This window comes from Tachyglossus aculeatus, chromosome 10 (assembly GCF_015852505.1).
Source record: "Tachyglossus aculeatus isolate mTacAcu1 chromosome 10, mTacAcu1.pri, whole genome shotgun sequence".
NCBI lineage: Eukaryota > Metazoa > Chordata > Mammalia > Monotremata > Tachyglossidae > Tachyglossus > Tachyglossus aculeatus.
The window spans coordinates 39,307,683-39,325,191 of record NC_052075.1 but is presented as its reverse complement, the minus strand read 5'-3'; the positions used below and the strand labels follow the sequence as shown (position 1 = coordinate 39,325,191).

The following is a 17,509-nucleotide window of genomic DNA, read 5'->3' as shown; positions in this document are numbered from 1 at the left end:
GTTTTGCGGATTAAAATAGTGAAACAAGAAACTGACAAAATCCCAAAGGAACATTGAGAGCAAGATGAAATATCCATTGGTGTTTCTAGTCACCTAAGCCCCACCCTTCAGATCCCAGTAGTCTCCCTCAGAGTTAGCTTTGTGGAGAGACTCCAAGGTGGAAAATTGGTGGGGATGGACCCATGGTTACAAGGGATAAACAGAAAACTAAAGTGCATAGTGTGGGTCATCCCATTTGTCACTCCAAAGTACATAGGACATTCTTTGCCAGAAGATAGGAAGGAGTCATAGTTGTAGTAATACTAGTGGTGATAGTAGTGTAGTAGCAGCAGCAGTAGAAGTGATAGTAAAAGTAGTAGTAGCAATAGTAGCAGCAATAGTAGTAGCAGTAATAGTAGTAGAAGTAAGAATATTAAGAATGTAGTATACTTTGGCATGAAAGGAGAAGAAGTAGAGATAGCAGTAGTAAGAGTATATACTACGTAGGACACCTTTGCCATGGGGAGGAGTAATATTGTAGAAGTAGCAATAGTAGACGTAGTAGTAAGATTATTAAGTTCCTATTGTGGGCAAGGCACTGTACTAAGTGCCTGAAGAAAATACACAGGTGAGAATTAGATACAGTCCCTGGCCCCCAGGGGACTGGATGAGGGGGTGAGAGGTGGCGGGGAGGGGAATTGGCAATAGGCACCTGAGGAAAGGTGAAACAAAACAACATAAAAGCTAAAGAAGAAGATGATAATAAATACCACTGGAGAAGTAAGGTATTGTGGCTACAGGAGCAGAGTTTCAGATTCCTCACGGTTAAGTCCAAGCCCTAACAGCCACAGCTGCAGCCTCAGCCTTCCCTTTCCAGGAAGAGTATCCTAAATTCTGGAAGCTAGTAGAGATTTTACTCTACTACATCTACATCTCGGTCACAGGGCACTTACGAGCCTCTCTAGTGATCCTGGTGCTTATTACAAAACAAAACATGAAGAACACAAAGCAAAGAGTCATAGTAGTTTTTCACAGAAATATTGTTTATTTCCTCAGCAATACACATATTGCTGTGTATATGTCACCTAGCCCACCAGGAAGAACTTGTTTTATTTCAGTGATTAGTTCTAAACAGCTTTATGGGAATTGGGAAGAGCAAGGTTGGGGGTAATCCCAGGCAAATATCAACTATTTTTGCTCTCGGTGTCTTTACATCCCAATGTAGATTATTGTGGAACCCTGAAACTGGAGCTCCTATAAACTCCTCCTTCACATGTTTTTACAAGTATGCTTTTGCCCTTGGTTGAACCTTTCCTGATCTGATTAAAAATGAAATTTCCATGATGGTTTTCATTTGATGTGTTCTGCATTTCACTCACGTCCGAACTCTTCCAAAAAGAGTAGAGTTGTTTATGTCTCCCATTCCACTAAGACCCAAAGTAGCAGATGTAAAGCAGGTAATTGCCTAGGAAGACTGTAGCCACTAAAATATTATTAAACAAACGCGGTAAACTGCATCAACAATACAGACATTGAGACAAAGAGACCGCAGTGTTTCATTTCAGCCCGATGTCCTCTGGAGAGCAGTAAGCCCAAGGCAAACCCAGAAGTATTTCTATATTCCCTGAGCTGTACAGAGAAAATTCACAGGAAACAGTTAAAGACGCAGTGACAGGGCCGAGGATTTATTTGCGCTCTAGAGGCTCTGTCCCAACATGTATTGGTTTAAAAAAAAATTATTGTGGGATGGGATGGAGCTTAGTTCTAAAATTATCTCTCCCTTCCATAAATGCTTTAAGGATAATCTGGGGCAGAAAAGCGTTTGTGAGTGAACAGGAGGGCGAAGGCGGTGTTGTCCTGGGGGAAACAGAGCTGTTCACTGCCATGTAAGCAATGAGCGCCTGCTGCGGCTGGTTCACTCCAGGGACCATTAGCAGCACAGAACAGTATGAGAAGACACTCTCAACTCTTAGGGAGGAAAGAGCGTTGTGATATGTGGATCTAGCAGTTGAAGTTGGCTATTTGGAGACCGTCAGTCAGAGTCCCTCTGGCAGAGCATCCCGCTGCCTTCCCACGCGAAGGATGGATGGTAAAATAGGGAAATCGTGTTCTTGAACCAGGTTTTCTTGGCACCTAGCAAGGCTTTTTGGCACCTAGCAGGGCTCTTTGGCACCTAGCAGGGCTTTTTGGCATCTTCTCCTTCCCCACTGGATTCCCTTAACACGCTCTTTAGCACCATTCATTTGTAATTTAACTAATTTAGATTGAGTAAGAGCCCGGCTTTGACAACTTTTGGATATTGGCTTTGCTTTTAAAACCATTCGGGGATAAAAAAGTGTATGTGTTTGTCTATAAAACCCCACACTGTGCATACATACATACATCACATACACGTGCTCATCTAACTCTGAAAGTCATTTGACAGTAAGGCAGCCTTATGTGGGTTCAACCGGCCTTTTTCTGGTTACTTAGAAATTGTCTTTCTCCTCATGACGAATGAGATACCAAGAACATGGTTGCTTTGAAGGTTTTAGTTACATGAGACACAAGATGTTTTCCACAGAGGGCCATTAGGTGTGGAATCCCCTTCCCCTGACTGGGCACACCCCTGGGGTAAAAGCCTTCATCAGTTAGTCTGGCTGGCCATGATTGGGTGGGAATTGCATTGGGTAGGAAGGAGCTGGAGTTCGACTTTTAATTGTGAGTGGTTTTGGATTTTATAGTTTTTGCCATTCCAGCCCCTTAGGTCTGCTGCTTTGGCCAAATCTTTTCTTCTTAGGATAAATTCAGGGCAGGAACCTTAAGAGAGCACCTCTTGCGACTCCTGATTTCTGTTTTCTTACATCATCTTATAAATACTGGGAGGCCATGCATGATTGCTTTTCATTTCTATAGTGCTTAAATGTGAATTTTACTATAATGAATACACTATTGTATAGCTTACTCTCCCATAGCCAGTTCTGCAGCCATCTAAGTCTAATAAGCCATAACCCTAGGATTTCTCAGGTCTCGGTGATGATGCTGCTGCGTGAACAAAGGATCAGTGAACTTCTCGTTTGTGTCCTGTTTTAGAATTTGGGACACCTGAACTCCTGCTTTGGGAAGTGGAGGGATTTTGATGGGAAATGACATCTCAATATCAAAGATCAGTGTTAATGTAAGCTCCCTGTGGGTAGGTGTCGTGTCTACCACTCTGTTGTGCTATACTCTCCCATGTGCTTAGTTCAGTGCTCTGCACAAAGTAAGTGCTCAGTAAATACCATTGGTTAATGGATAAGTAGCCATCAGCATGAATGAGTTGGGTTTTTTTTTACAGAATATTGAATTATGCCTGAAAAGTATCACAACTTTCACACTCTTCCTCAATTTTCTTTCTTTCACTTCCTCCAACTGTAGATGCCAAAAAGGTTTTCAGAAAAATTATCCTTTTGTGGGCACCCAGGAAAGGAATAGGAGAATGAATCATTGAGTTTGATTTCACTCTGCCATCTTGGTGGAAGTGAGAGGGCCTAGAGATTCTTTAAGGATTTTTCAGTTGAGCCAAGGGACTCAATAATCGTTTGAAATGTCCCACACCATTCAGAAAGCATTTTGTGTTCCGTTCTGGGCTTGTTTTTTCTGTGGTATTTGTTAAGCTCTTAGTATGTGTCAAACACTATTCTAAGCGCTGGGGTAGGTACAAGTTAATCAGGCAAGATACAGTTCCTGTTCCACATGGGGCTCACAGTCTAAGTAGGAGGGAGAACAGGTATCCCCATTTTAGAGTTAAGGAAACAGCACAGAAGTGAAGTGACTTGCCCAGGGTCACACAGCAAGCAATTGGTAGAACTGGGTTTGGAACCCAGGCCCTTCTGATTCCCAGGCTTGTGCTCTTTCCACTAGACAACACTGCTTCTTTTTGAAACGGGAAGTCCTGGATACCCCACATTTGAGGCTGATGATTAAGGAAGTGATCGGGCGTTTTACCATGGAATCAAGTCAAGGTTCAATCTTCCACCAGCAAATGGGGCATGATGCAGAGGGGGAGCTGACACTTCCCTAGCTGTTCCTTCTGAGCCCAAAAATATTTTCTGGCAGGGAGTGGGGGGTGGGGTGTGAGTGTGTGTGTGTATGTGTGTGTGTGTGTGTGGTATTTATTGAGCATATATTGTGTGCAAAGCACTGTACTAAGCACTTGGGAGAGTACAATATAACATCAAATACATTCCCTGCCCACAATGAGCCATGCAATAGTGTTGGCAGACACAATGCCTGCCCACAAAAAGTTTATAGAAAGTGGAGAAGGACATTCAAATGAGTTAGGTAAGGGAAATGGCAGAGTGTAAGGTTATGTGTGTGATTCTTTGTAACTATCCAAATAGGCCTAACCACCCTTACTTTCATTTTTTCATAGTTGGTTTCTGTGTTAGAAGGGGTGCTGTCCAAACTGTCCAGGTATGATGAAGGCACTTTCTTTTCATCCATTCTGTCATTTACGGTAAGTATTAAAGACTTCTGTTCCATTATATTCTGTTTCATCACAAAGCCAACAATTTACACTAATTATTTCTCTCCTATTTAAGGTAAAAGCAGCTGCAAAGTATGTGGATGTTCCAGTAAGTATATTTTTTTTTTACCCCTCATGCTCTCTTTAAATGAATCTTTAAACAGTGGACTGCAGTGCATTTTTGTTGTCTCTATTTTACGTTTAGAGAAAGTGCACAAGAGTTTTGGTTCAGATGCCACCTTGGCCCTTAGAGAAAACAGGATCTCCAGTGTGCTGTACTGGAAATGGCTTGGAAGTCAGAGGATGTGGGTTTTGAGCCTGGCTCTGCCACCTTTTCTGCTGTGTGACCTTGGGCAAGTCACTTAATTTTTCTGTGCCTCAGTTACTCATCTGTAAAATGGGGATTAAGACTGTGAGCCAATGTGGGACAACCTTTTTACCTTATATCTACCTCAGTGCTTAGAACAGTACTTGGCACATATTAAATGCTTAACAAATAGCATGATTATGATTATTATTATTATTATAAATGACTACTACTCTCCAAACAACATTTGGAAGGTTTATTCTCATTGTATTTTCCAGCTTAATGATGGAAACCTGTAACCTAGAAACTGTCTTTCAGGGAGATCATGAGATCAAGGAGCCTCAACTGCCCCAGCATAAATAAGTAACAATAATAATAATAACTGTGGTTTTTGTTAAGCCCTTACTATGTGCCAGGCACTGTACTAAGCTCTGGGGTGGATACAAGTCAGGTTGGACCCAATCCCCGTCCTTTGTGGGGCTCATAGTCTCAATCCCTGTTTTTCAGATTAAGTAACTGAGGCACAGAGAAGTGCAGTGACTTGTCCAAGGCCACACAGCAGATAAGTGGTGGAGCTGGGATTAGAACCCATGAACTTCCAACTCCCAGGCCTGTGCTCTGTCCACTAAGCCATGCTGCTTACTGAACTCATTTAACTAGTGCCTGGGGAGTATGAATGCAGAACATTACAATATTGATGTGAAATCAAAGAATGAGATGCAGTATTGCTAATCAGACTAATAATTTTACTTGCAGAAGTTTTTCATCAACTGGGTTTACTTCAGGCAGCCTGGATACCCATTTGGAAAAAAGCGCTTCAACTGAAAATTAAAACAATGAGGGAAACATACGTGATTTCCATGCTCTGTGGTTCTTGTCATGGGAACAATCCAAGCATTTTCAATCTTTATCCATCAAAAGCTTTTTTGAACTAAAAAGCTAAAGATGTCACTCTTACCTCTGACAGGTCGTTCCATACCATTAATGATAATACTAATAATAATTGTGGTAATTGTGCCAAGCACCATGCTGAGTGATGGGGGAAAATAACAGGATCATCAGACCAGATACAGTTTCCTCTCCCATAAGGGGTTCACAGTTTGGGGAGGAAGAACCAGTATTTAAATACCCATTTGACAGATGAGAAGACAGAAGCACAGAGAAGTTAATTAACTTGCCCAAGGTCCCATGCACACAAGTGGCAGAGGCTAAATTAAAGCCCATGTCCTGTGACTTCCAGGCCCAAGCTTTTTGTACAAGACTACATTGCTTCTTTATGACACTGGAGGGAGGAGAGCAGAGGAGAAGAGTGGGTATTTCATCAATCGTATTTATTGAGCGCTTACTGTGTGCAGAGCACTGTACTAAGCGCTTGGGAAGTACAAATTGGCAACATATAGAGACAGTCCCTACCCAACAGTGGGCTCACAGTCTAAAAGGATTTATGGGCATGGAACCAAAAGACCCCCAGAAGCCTGCCATATTTCATTCAGGCCAATCAATCAGTCGTGTTTATTGAACACTTACTACTTGCAGAGCACCATACCTAGCGCTTGAATTAACAGACACGTTCCCTGACCATAACGAGTTTACAGTCTAGAAGTCACCATACACTCCTAGCATATAGTTGCAGTTGGAGCAAAGATATTGCTCCTTTACTTATTTACTGATACTGTTTGCCACTTGGGTATGGCCAAAAGTACATTCAGCCCTTTACGTCAGAATGAGAGCCAGACTGAACATGGGGACCAGGGTAATCCTGTCCCTGGTGACTTAGTCTCTGTAGGCACATAGGTGTATAGCTCTCCTTTCTCTTGCTCTACCTTTTATATTCTCTCTATCTTTCTCTCAACACACAGTGTAGAAAAGATCCTTCAGGTTATGTGGAGGGAGAAAATTTATAATGTGTAATGTTTGGGGAGATATAAGCTTCTGTTACCTCATTACTGCTACTAACAAATCACCTCCTCTCTGTGATGTAGACCCATGAATGGCTTCTGATGCTTACAAGAGTGAAAGTCTAACTTGTCCACCCTTTATATCCAATTTATATATGAACCATTAGCTTGTGGACCTGGAATGGGAAATGTACTTAATCTGAACTGAAAAGAAAGCCAACTGAAGTTTAATGAAGATCCAATTATGCGATCCCCAGCATTCGCTGAGAACTTTGTCAGTTGTGGTCACAGTTAACCCCACCTCTCCAGGTCCTTGGCCTGACAGTGTGCCAGCTCACTGCTCAGTGTCTTGGCCCACACTGCTCCTCCCTACAGTGGAATTATCCCTGGGATCTGCTCTGCCGTTCTCCTCTCTTCACCTTAGCTGACACCTCCAGGCTCTCAGACCCCAGCCCTCTTGCTTTCCTAGCTCCTCATCCTCTTGCCAGTCCTTCTCCCCCTTCTTGACCCTCCCTTTGCCTCAGTTCCTACTGTTGGCCCAACCCTCCCAGCCAGTCCTCTCCTCAAGCCCAACTCTAGACCAGTCAGAACCCTCAGCAGGGTCACAGACAACTTTCACGTTACATTGGAAAGAAGCAGCACCAGAGTGGGGAAACAAGGGGAGATTTGGGTAAATGAAGGAAGGACTAATAAAGCTTATCTCTTCTGGACTGTAAGCTCCCAAACAAGGGGTATCCATGTTAGCTATTAGAATTCACAGGCAAAATGGGATGGTGGAAATATTGCTGGTTATTAGGAGTTAGGGATAGGAAAGACTAACAAGAGACAAGAAGCATTGCAGCCTAGTGAATAGAGCACGGACCTGCAAGTTGGAAGGACCTGGGTTCTAATCCCAGCTCAACCACTTGCCTGCTCTTTGACCTTGGGCAAGTCACTTCACTTCTCTGTGCCTCAGTTACCTCATCTGTAAAATCAGTTAATTGTTTTTACTGAGTGCTTACTGTGTGCAGAGCACTGTACTAAGCACTTGGGAGAATACAATGCAACAATATAAGACACATTCCCCGCACACAGCTAGTTTATGGAGATTAAGACTGTGAGCCCCATGTGGAACATGAACTGTGTCCAATCTGATTAGCTTGTATCTACCCCAGCTCTCAGTACAGTGTCTGGCATGTGGTAAGCAATTAACAAAAACCAATTTTAAAAAATGAGAAGATCTAGGGATCACTCTCCATTCAAATTAGCATTTCACTGTGCCCATAGAGAATCCCCAAGGCAAAATTCCTTCTGACAGGAATGGGTGTGTTGGGTTTTTTTTAATGGTATTTGTTAAGTCCTTACTACGTGCCAGGCACTGTTCTAAGCCGTGGGGTAGATACAGAGTAATCAGGTTGGACACAGTCCATGTCCCACATAGGGTTCACAGTCTTAATTCCCATTTTACAAATGAGGTAACTGAGGCATAGCAAAGTGAAGTGACTTGTCCAAGGTCACACAGCAAGCAAGTGGTGGAGCCAGGATTAGAACCCAGGTCTTTCTGACTCCCAGGCCCCATGCTCTATCAACTAGGCCACGGGTTTTGAGAAGGATGCATGGTCCCCTTCATCCAGGATAACCTGCCCCTGTCAGCCATCCATTGGTTCCCCAGAATGTCCGACGTATGCAGCAATGCACTCTCAGACCCCTTCTCAGTGGTCGGAGAGTTACTTCTCCACCTATATGCCATATGACTACCAGGGCATAAATAGAAGGGAGGGTATTCATGGAAGCCACAAGTCGTGTTTTCCCCATCCCTATTCATTTGAAGGCTTCTCCCTTTCCCCTCCCTCCTCTCCCCCACCACCAACCCTTCAACACTCTCCCAGCCCCTTCTCCTTCTCCTTCAGACTGTATCTACCAAAATGCTCAGGACTGTTTTTCAATCAATCAGTCATATTTATTGAGCACTTACTGTGTACAGAGCACTGTACTAAGCGCTTGGGAAGTACAAGTTGGCAATATACAGAGACAGTCCCTACCCAACAGTGGGCTCACCGTCTACAGTTGTAAATCTTTTCATCTTGGGTATCTGATAAACCAGGCTAAGAGTGTCCCTTGGGGAGAGTTCAGGTGAAACCCAGCTGAGGACCATCAGCTCTCCAGCCAAGAACCACAAAGTGTGTCTCGTCCAGAATTGATACTTCAACTTCAAAAGAGCTTCAAATGGCTCCATAACACAGGTTATCCCCCTCCTCCTACCCCTCCATTGAGTCCAAATAAAAGTTCTTGCAGTGCTCAATAAATACCACTGATTGATTGATGTTTCCTAAAATATTGAAATCATTTGAGATGCTTAGTCATTTCATTGAATAATTTCACTTAATGGAGATGCATTTAATGAACCTTTAGAGGAAAAAGAGTCTCCCATGGTATTTGATTTTTGTTTGTCTTCACTAGAGAAGCCACATGGCCTAGTGGAAAGAACACGGGCTTGGGAGTCAGAGGATGTAAATTCTAATCCCAGCTCCACCACTTTTCAGCTTTGTGACCTTGAGCAAGCCACTTACTTCTCTGTGCCTCAGTTACCTCATCTGTAGATGGGGATTAACACCATGAGCTCCACATGAGACAACCTAATGACCTTGTATCTACCCCAGAGCTTAGAACAGTGCTTGGCACATCGTATGTGATTAACAAATACCATTAGTAGTAGTAGTAGTAAGCACTCTATAAATACCATTTATTGATTGATAAATTATGTGTCCTATATTCTCTCATGAGAAATTTTGTGGTATACTAATTCCTAAACAGAAGAGTCTGGAAATATGGAAATTACAAGTAGCATATTAAACCATGTATCCTGAAAGAACACCCCCTATAAAACTAGCCATTTCGCTCTAACATTTGGAAAGCTGACTATTTTGTGATTTGTTGTGCGTCTTTGAGTTATAAAACCCAATAGACACCCCAAAATCACAGTACCACAGCTATTTCTCTTGATTTGTTGCTGCAAGGCAAGCTTCTCTTGGTTAAGAAAAATGCACTTTCAAATTAAGTCAATTATATTGTAGCTTCTGGTTCATCTTTGAAACTGGAAGAGTGTATTTTAAAATTTGTCTCCTCGTTAAATAGTCACCATGACAGTGTTTTTCTAGTGTAATGTTAACCTCTAGAGGAAGGTTAAACAGCTTCTTCTGTATCTAAATCTGTCGCTGGAAAAATGACTGCAGAGATTGGACCCACCTCCCCGTGAATGGTGAAAGAGAGGAATTGCACCTGTGGGATTAGGTGCAGCAGCAGGAAGTAAGAGCATTTGCAGCATATAATTAAGAAGGATTTTTTTTTTCCTTTTTATTTTTTAAACAGCATGCTCATCTTGCCAGGTTAACTAGTGATTAACCCAAGAAAGAATCCACTGAAGTCTACACCCGTACTTAAAATCACTCACTTGCCAGTGTGTTAAGTTCTTTATATTGCCGGTGAGAAAGAAATCTAGCTCAATGTATTTCCTTGCCTGGAATTTTTATTGGCAGCATTATATTTGGGCTTTATTTTTGGCCTTTGTGCCTCTGGGAAATTGGAATAGTCAATCCCTCGTTATTCCTTTCAGAACTGAATGAAAAATTACAGAGGTATCGCTGGCTTTGTACAAAATTTATCACTGATAAAATCTCCCCAAAATAGAAAAGTTAAGATACAATGAAATGAAGGTATGAAAAGTGGAAGTGGAATCTGAAAGAGCCTCACTCTTCAAATGTGTTTTAATCCTTCAGGCTTTTATCTCTTGGTATCTGTGAATTACGTTGTATACTAACATTTCAGCATTTGGCTTTAAATGTAGTATCCACTGTAAAGAATTGGGAGCATGAAAACATGCCCTGGCACATCAGTATGATACTAAAGAGGAAACTCTCCCCTTTGTAGCCACCCAGCCTCTTCTGAAGAACAGATATGTCATCTCAGTCTTTCCTTGAAGTATTGAAGGAAAAACAACTTGTGTTCAAAAGTATTGGGGGAAAATGAGCTTCTCTTCCTAATGAATTGATATTCATTAAGGGAATCAACAATAGTGACTCTAAACGTTACCATACTAGTCTGGAAACTTAGTCTTAGAGGAAGGCGCACCAGAGCTGCTGAAAAAGTTCCTTAACCAAACACATTTATACAGTAAGTAGAAACTGTTTCAAGGGAAAATTACATCTTTTTCAGTAATTTATCAGAGCTAATTACTTTTTGTGCACTAAAGGAAGATAAAGTGTTTTAAAGAACCGTAATTCTAATTGGTAAATGTCACCAGCTGTTGCAGTTACTCTTACTTGTGTATATTCTTTTAATGATTATAGTCTCATGCCACAAGCTACATGAAAATATATTCACTAGGTGTGAAATTCCCATATGTCACAGTTTCAAGAATAGGTAAACAACTCAAAGATAAAGGAAGAAATATTGCTAATGGGAAATGTTATAATTTCCATCTTTGTTTTAAAGGCAAGTGTCTCATCACCCAAGAAACTTCTTTTGCAGGATGTTGGTTTTCTTCTCTAGAAAAAAATATTCAAGAACAAAGATAAGTCTTTTGTATTAAGTTTAACTGGTTTTTTTTTAGCTTCCAGATTTCATCCACCCCTCAAAACTGATGTTCAGATTTCTGCCTGTTAGATTGGGATTAAATATCATGACCCAATCTTGGTCTGGGAAATGATAAAGTCGTTTGGAATGATTTAAAATATATGATTTTCAGCACATCAAGTGAATTGGGGAACAGTGTACTCAGCCTAGTAGACTTATCTTCTAGGTTAAGCATTATCTTGTGCTTTGACTTATTTTTTTAGGTATGATGCTATGGATTGAGTAACCAAGAATAAGTGTTTCTTTGGAAAGTTGAGATATCAACAAGCAGTCAATTAAGTTGTCCTGGCTTGAAGGTGTAAATTGAGTTTTGTTTCCTTTGCTCTTATTTTTATCTTGGTAAATTGTTTACAGGACAGTGGTGAATTCACACACCTTAGGCTTTACAAATTTATTTATTTATGTATTTATTTTAAAGAAAAGATTGCTTCCTAGATTATTTTACATCTTGCAATAATTTATTTTCCCATTTTGATCACTGGTCTTTGGACGTTTGACTAGCATAGGAGAATGTCATAGTTGAAGGACTTTTTGTTATCTTAAACTAATGGGAATTGGCCAGAATTATAGGAAACCATCCTCTCCCTGTCTCCAAATAGGTCCAGAAATTTACAAAAAAAAATACTGTATCCAGTTCAGTTTGTTGAATTATCCTTTCAGTTGCAGCCAGTTAAATTTTTCCTCCCTTTATAAACTTCTTTGGTAGTGCAAAATGGGATAGTATTTGTGGGACTTTTATATTTGGAAAAATCAGGATGCTGTTTAAGGATAGGCCAGGGAGGACGCTTATTTAAAACAAATTCAAACTGTGCTTTGTTGTCATAATATTTACCCTTCTAAATACACATCAATTACATTTTGAAGGATGGTGTTCAAATTTGACTCATAATAGGGTAGTTAAATTGCCTTGGATGAGCCTATTTTGCATAATAACATTGGGTTGCTGTACAAAAGAGATTAAAAATAACTAAATCTAACCAGATTTTTCTAGGATATGTTACACTCTGCTTATAAGCAACAATGACAATTTGGAAATGGCAATGACTCTTTGAATCCTTGAAGATACTGTTTAGCATGCTAAAGCAGTCCACATTGTGACACCTAGGTGGTCTGAAAGAGTTAAAGATTCTCCAGACCTGGCCTTTTGACCAGGATTTAGATTAGGCCCCTTATTCCTACCCTTGTAATGTCCACCTTCTGCTCCTAGGTATTCTAACTCCATGGTAGGAATCAGGTAGACTATTTATTTTTGAGGCCTATAATGAGAGAATGAACTATATCAAATTGTTGTCACTGTGCTTGTCCTTACACAAACCAAGGGAATTGGACATGGCCAATTAGTCAGTGTGGATCACCAGTTTGGTTATTTCAAGCCAAAAATACCACTCTTTACTCAAAAGGACTTTCTCAGTCCCTCCATTGCCACCTTTCCCCATACCCCAAATTATTAGAATAATTGCCTCAGCTCTCTATCTTGCAAGAGTAAACACAGTGTGGGTGTTTTAATTGATTTTGCCTTTATGTTGCTGAATTTATTGATATTAACAGAAGGTATGCATTGATTGATACATGCCCTGATTCAGAAATATAGTATTACCCAGTTTCTTTAAAGCCAGATATTCCATTGTTGAGGTTTGGAGTAAAAAATGGGCATGGTATAGGGAAAAATCTCAAACTGTGCGGTCACTTTTACTTCGAAGCTTGCTGTGGATCAGGAACGTGTCTACCAACTCTGTACTCTGCCAAGCACTTGGTACAGTGCTCTGCATTCACTAAGCATTCAATAAATACAGTTGATGGATTGTTATGTGGGCAACCCAACATTCTCTAAGTAAGGATCTACTGACCTTGATCCAAGCATTCCAAATCATTATATCTAATAGGGACATGTAACCCATCATTTATTCTAAACTGCAACCACTGCCACCATCAATAACAAACTATTCATTTGGTTGCATTTTGATCGACGGTGTCCCTCAGCTACTGGACTCTGAACAATCTTCAGGCAATAATAATAATAATAGTAATAATGACATTTATTAAGCGCTTACGATGTGCAAAGCACTGTTCCAAGCGCTGGGGAGGTAACAAGGTGATCAGGTTGTCCCACAGGGGGCTCACAGTCTTAATCCCCATTTTACAGATGAGGTAACCGAGGCCCAGAGAAGTTAAGTGACTTGGCCAAAGTCACACAGCTGACAATTGGTGGAGTCGGGATTCGAACCCATGACCTCTGACTTCAAAGCCCATGCTCTTTCCACTGAGCCACGGAGCAATCTAACAAAAAACACAAAACAGCCCCTCAAAACCTTGGGATCAAATAAACTCTGAACCCAGTGACTCACCAAGCGTTTTCTCTGTCTGTCTCCCCGTAACAGAAACCAGGAATGGATCTCGCGGATACCTACATTATGTTCGTCCGGCAAAACCAGGATATTCTCCGAGAAAAGGTCAATGAGGAAATGTATATAGAAAAGTTGCTTGATGTAAGTAACTCCCCCTGCAAGGCATGCTGGCATTAGGGTTATGTTACAAAGGGATAAGTTACATTTTGATTGTGTGCTGCATGCAGATCAGAACGTGTTTTTTTTCCATGTTGATCATTTTTGCTCTGCATATTTGATACAGTTAATAATTTTTATTAGAGTTTCCACGGCTACTGAAGGGGAAGCCTTAATTGGCTGCCTCTCCTGCATGAGATCTGTCACTGTCGGAATGAGTGGGTCTAAAACTGTCTAAGGTTAATTTTTAACAAGCAAGATTATTATCGTTTTACCATTGTGTATGGTGTCACTTCATTCTGCATTTTGTTTTTTCCTGCCATGTTTTATCAACAGAATCATATTGTAGTGGATTCTGCCTCGATTTTCAATTCTTTGGGTTTTTTTTTTAAGTATCATATTTTCTTCACTGAAACAAAGGAAGAAAACACAGGAAAAGCAGGCAAATTCCTGCCATTCTGCTTTGAACGAGAGCATTTTTATCTGTGTTTACTGTACAGGTATATGCTACAAGATACAGTCTAATTATCTCCAAACTAAAGTCTCAAAGTAGGACTGGCAACAGTGTGAAATGGAGGATTATGATTTAGGTTTAGTGTGGTCACCGGTGTTCCCTTAACAAGTTTTTCTGGAACCTAGACCAAGAGAGAAGTCGATATAAATAACAGTGTTGTCCATCATTTGTCATTATCAACAGACCTATTCAGAGGAAGTCAAATTTTGCTTTTGATCTAGTTTAACACAATCCAGGACAATACTGATTCTGAAATGTAACATACACTTTGAAGTGCATTTATTTATGTACATCGACTCCACATTTTAGAAAGCTTTCCTGGCAGTTTTGTTTAATTATGCAAGTTACCGCAAATGTTTTCATAACAGCAATTCACGGGCTTCATGGTGACACTTCAGCTGTGGCATTGCAGAAGGTCCCGTATTGTCGATGTCTCAGCCATGATCTGTCATGTCAGTGTTTGCCATTTGTCATATTGGGTGGTCAAAATGAGACTTATCTCTCATATTTTACATTTCTAGACTCTACCAGGCCATTTTACAATAAAAGTATCATCTGTTTTAACGAGCTAAGTGTTAATATGTGTGAAAAGAATGATTTCATAAAAGCTTTGATGCCCTGCAGGGGTAGAAAAATTATCATCCATCCAGCTGGCACTTTTTCAAAGTACGAAAACCATATTAGCAACTTCTGCTTCAGTTTGGTATGGCTCAGAACCGACAAGCATATGTTTCATCTTTCAAGTTTCCATTCGCTTTTTTGCTTCTGCTGTACTTTTCTGAACATTGAACAAAAAGGGAAAGCAAAGCGGATGTGAGTGTAGCATTCCATCGCAGGCTGCCTGCCTGCCTCTCGCCCCGTCCCAGTCTTGGAGAGGGGAGGTGATTTCATTCTGAAGAGAAAAGCTGGAGGAGAGCGGCTGAAAATGGTTGTCAGTTGATGTTGGTTTGTTTCTTTTTTCTTTGTGTGCCTTGTTCTCTGAGCATTTAAAACCCTTTCTGATCTCACCAGCACCTCATAATATTATTAGAAAGGGCTTCCTCACCATGATATTGGCCTCACCCTTCTTCCAAGCTTCTTTCATTGGGTTCCTGGGGTCCCCAGGAGAGACTGTGATTGGAGCCCACTAAGTGGACTGGGGGACTAAGAAGCATTGAAGGGATGAGATATTTGAACTCCTCATTGTGGTGCTTTTCTGAGGCTTGGCAACCATCTTAGCGCTGGAAGATTAGCTCTGGGATTTTGCATCTTTATTTGGCCTATGAAAATGGGGCATACTCTGTGTTTGATAGAATGTTTGCAGCCCCATTTGCTGCAGCGATTTTCTCCTTCTAAGGTTGTTGGAATGTTCCTTAAAAATTCTACCCTTTCAAGCTGGTGTGCCTTTTTAATGCCTCTAAAAATAGCTCACCCCGAGCCCTGAGCTCAAAGCCCTTACCTGGTTTCCAGAAAGACAGACCCACAGGAGGTGGGGCCAAAGGCCCCCAATTAACCAATGCTAGATCGGCCACCTGCACAGTGAGCAGAAGGGAGGTTAGAAAGCTTATGCAAGAGGTAAACTAGGATATTTATCTTAAGTAACAGATTATTTCCCAAAACACCTCAAAATAATTAGAAATTCACTTGGCTCCCCCTCCCCACATTGCACATTGTCTGGAAATGATTTTTAAATAAGCTGGTAAATATTTGTTAAACCCCAGAGCTGGCTTTCAAGGCAGTGGAGCAGTCTGATTGAGTCCAAATGAGATCAGCTCAGCTAGTCTAATCAAGGCCCAGCCTTGTTAGGTAAATAATCTCATATTGCATTGCCTGGGATGCCCTGCAAACTGGGGGGAATGAAACACAGGGGCTGTCCCTAGCCTAAACCATGACCTAGTGGGTCCCATAGGGCATCTCACTGAGGAGCATCAGGCCCAGAATGAGTTTGCCTATACTCCAATCACTTAATAAGTGGTATTTATTGAGCATTTACTGTGAGCAGAGCCCTGTGCTAAGCACTTTGGAAAGTACGATATGATAGAGTTGGTAAACACCACCTCTACCCGCAAAGGAGCTCATAGTCTAGAGAGGCAGACAGATGTTAAAATAAATTATAGATAGGGAAAGTTGGCAGCATGTAAGGATATGTAAGTAAGTGGTGTGGAGTTGGGGCTGGGTTAAATATCAGGTGCTTAAATCAAAGGGTAAATGCCCCCAAGCAGTGTATTGAGCAATCCCCTTTTTGGTAGTCTCTGAATCAATCAATCAGTCAATCCTATTTATTGAGCGCTTACTGTGTGCAGAGCACTGTTCTAAATACTTGGGAAAACACAAAACAAAAATATAACAGATATCATCTGAAGCTGATGACCTCTTCCTTCTCCCTCAAGTGGCAAGAAAGGCCTGAAACTTTCCCTCTGGCTTTAAGTTAGTTTTTCTGTCTGTGGCTGGAATCCACCAAGAACCCTGATTGAGCCTCCATTACTACTCCATACTACTTGAAACAGTGGTCAGACTGAGGTGCGATTTGGAGGGCAAAGTGGCCCCACTTTGGGGTGTTATTCCATCTGCATAGGGGAGTGTGGGATTGCTCTGACCTCAGGATGCTTTCCCCACAGCTCCATCTTGGATTGTCAGGGATGACCCGTGATGGTCGCCATGGAAACCATTCAAGACTTACCTCAAGTCCCCTTCTTCCAATGAAAGATGATGAGGTTTGATGGAGCTCCTTAGGTTAAGGCTACCTATCAGGCACCCTGCTGGTGTGAGTGCCCAGCAGTGGCAAAGGCTGAAATCAATCAGTCAGTTATATTTATTGAGTGCTTTACTGTGTTCAAAGCAGTGTACTAGGCACTTGGGAGACTATTCATTCAACTCATTCAATAGTATTTACTTAGTGCTTACTGTGTGCAGAGCACTGTACTAAGCTCTTGGGAGAGTACAGTATAACAATAAACGGAACACATTCCTTGCCCACAGTGAACTTTCAGTTCAGAGGACTCTAGACTACAATATAACAGAGTTGATAGGCACGTTCCCTGCCAACAATAAGTTTACAGTCTTGGGCCGGGGGACGTGGGGGTGGACAATAATATAAATAAATGAATTACAGATATGTAAGTGCGTGCTGTGGGACTGAGGGTGGAGTGACTAGACGATACAAATCCAAGTGCAAGGGTGATGCAGAAGGGAGTGAGAGAAGACGAAATGAGGGCCTAGTCAGGGAAGGCCTCC

At 41.4% G+C, this 17,509-nt stretch overlaps 1 protein-coding gene across 10 annotated transcripts in view; it reads left to right on the top strand.

Moving 5' to 3' along the window:
• CADPS2 (calcium dependent secretion activator 2) overlaps window positions 1-17,509 on the top strand; it is a 371,455-nt gene that overhangs the window by 322,624 nt on the left and 31,322 nt on the right. For all 10 annotated transcript variants that reach the window (XM_038752460.1, XM_038752456.1, XM_038752457.1 and 7 more), the window contains 3 exons: window positions 4,373-4,456; window positions 4,542-4,574; window positions 13,660-13,767. In XM_038752460.1, the coding sequence (XP_038608388.1) occupies window positions 4,373-4,456; window positions 4,542-4,574; window positions 13,660-13,767 (225 nt within the window). The remainder of the gene's footprint in view (window positions 1-4,372; window positions 4,457-4,541; window positions 4,575-13,659; window positions 13,768-17,509) is intronic.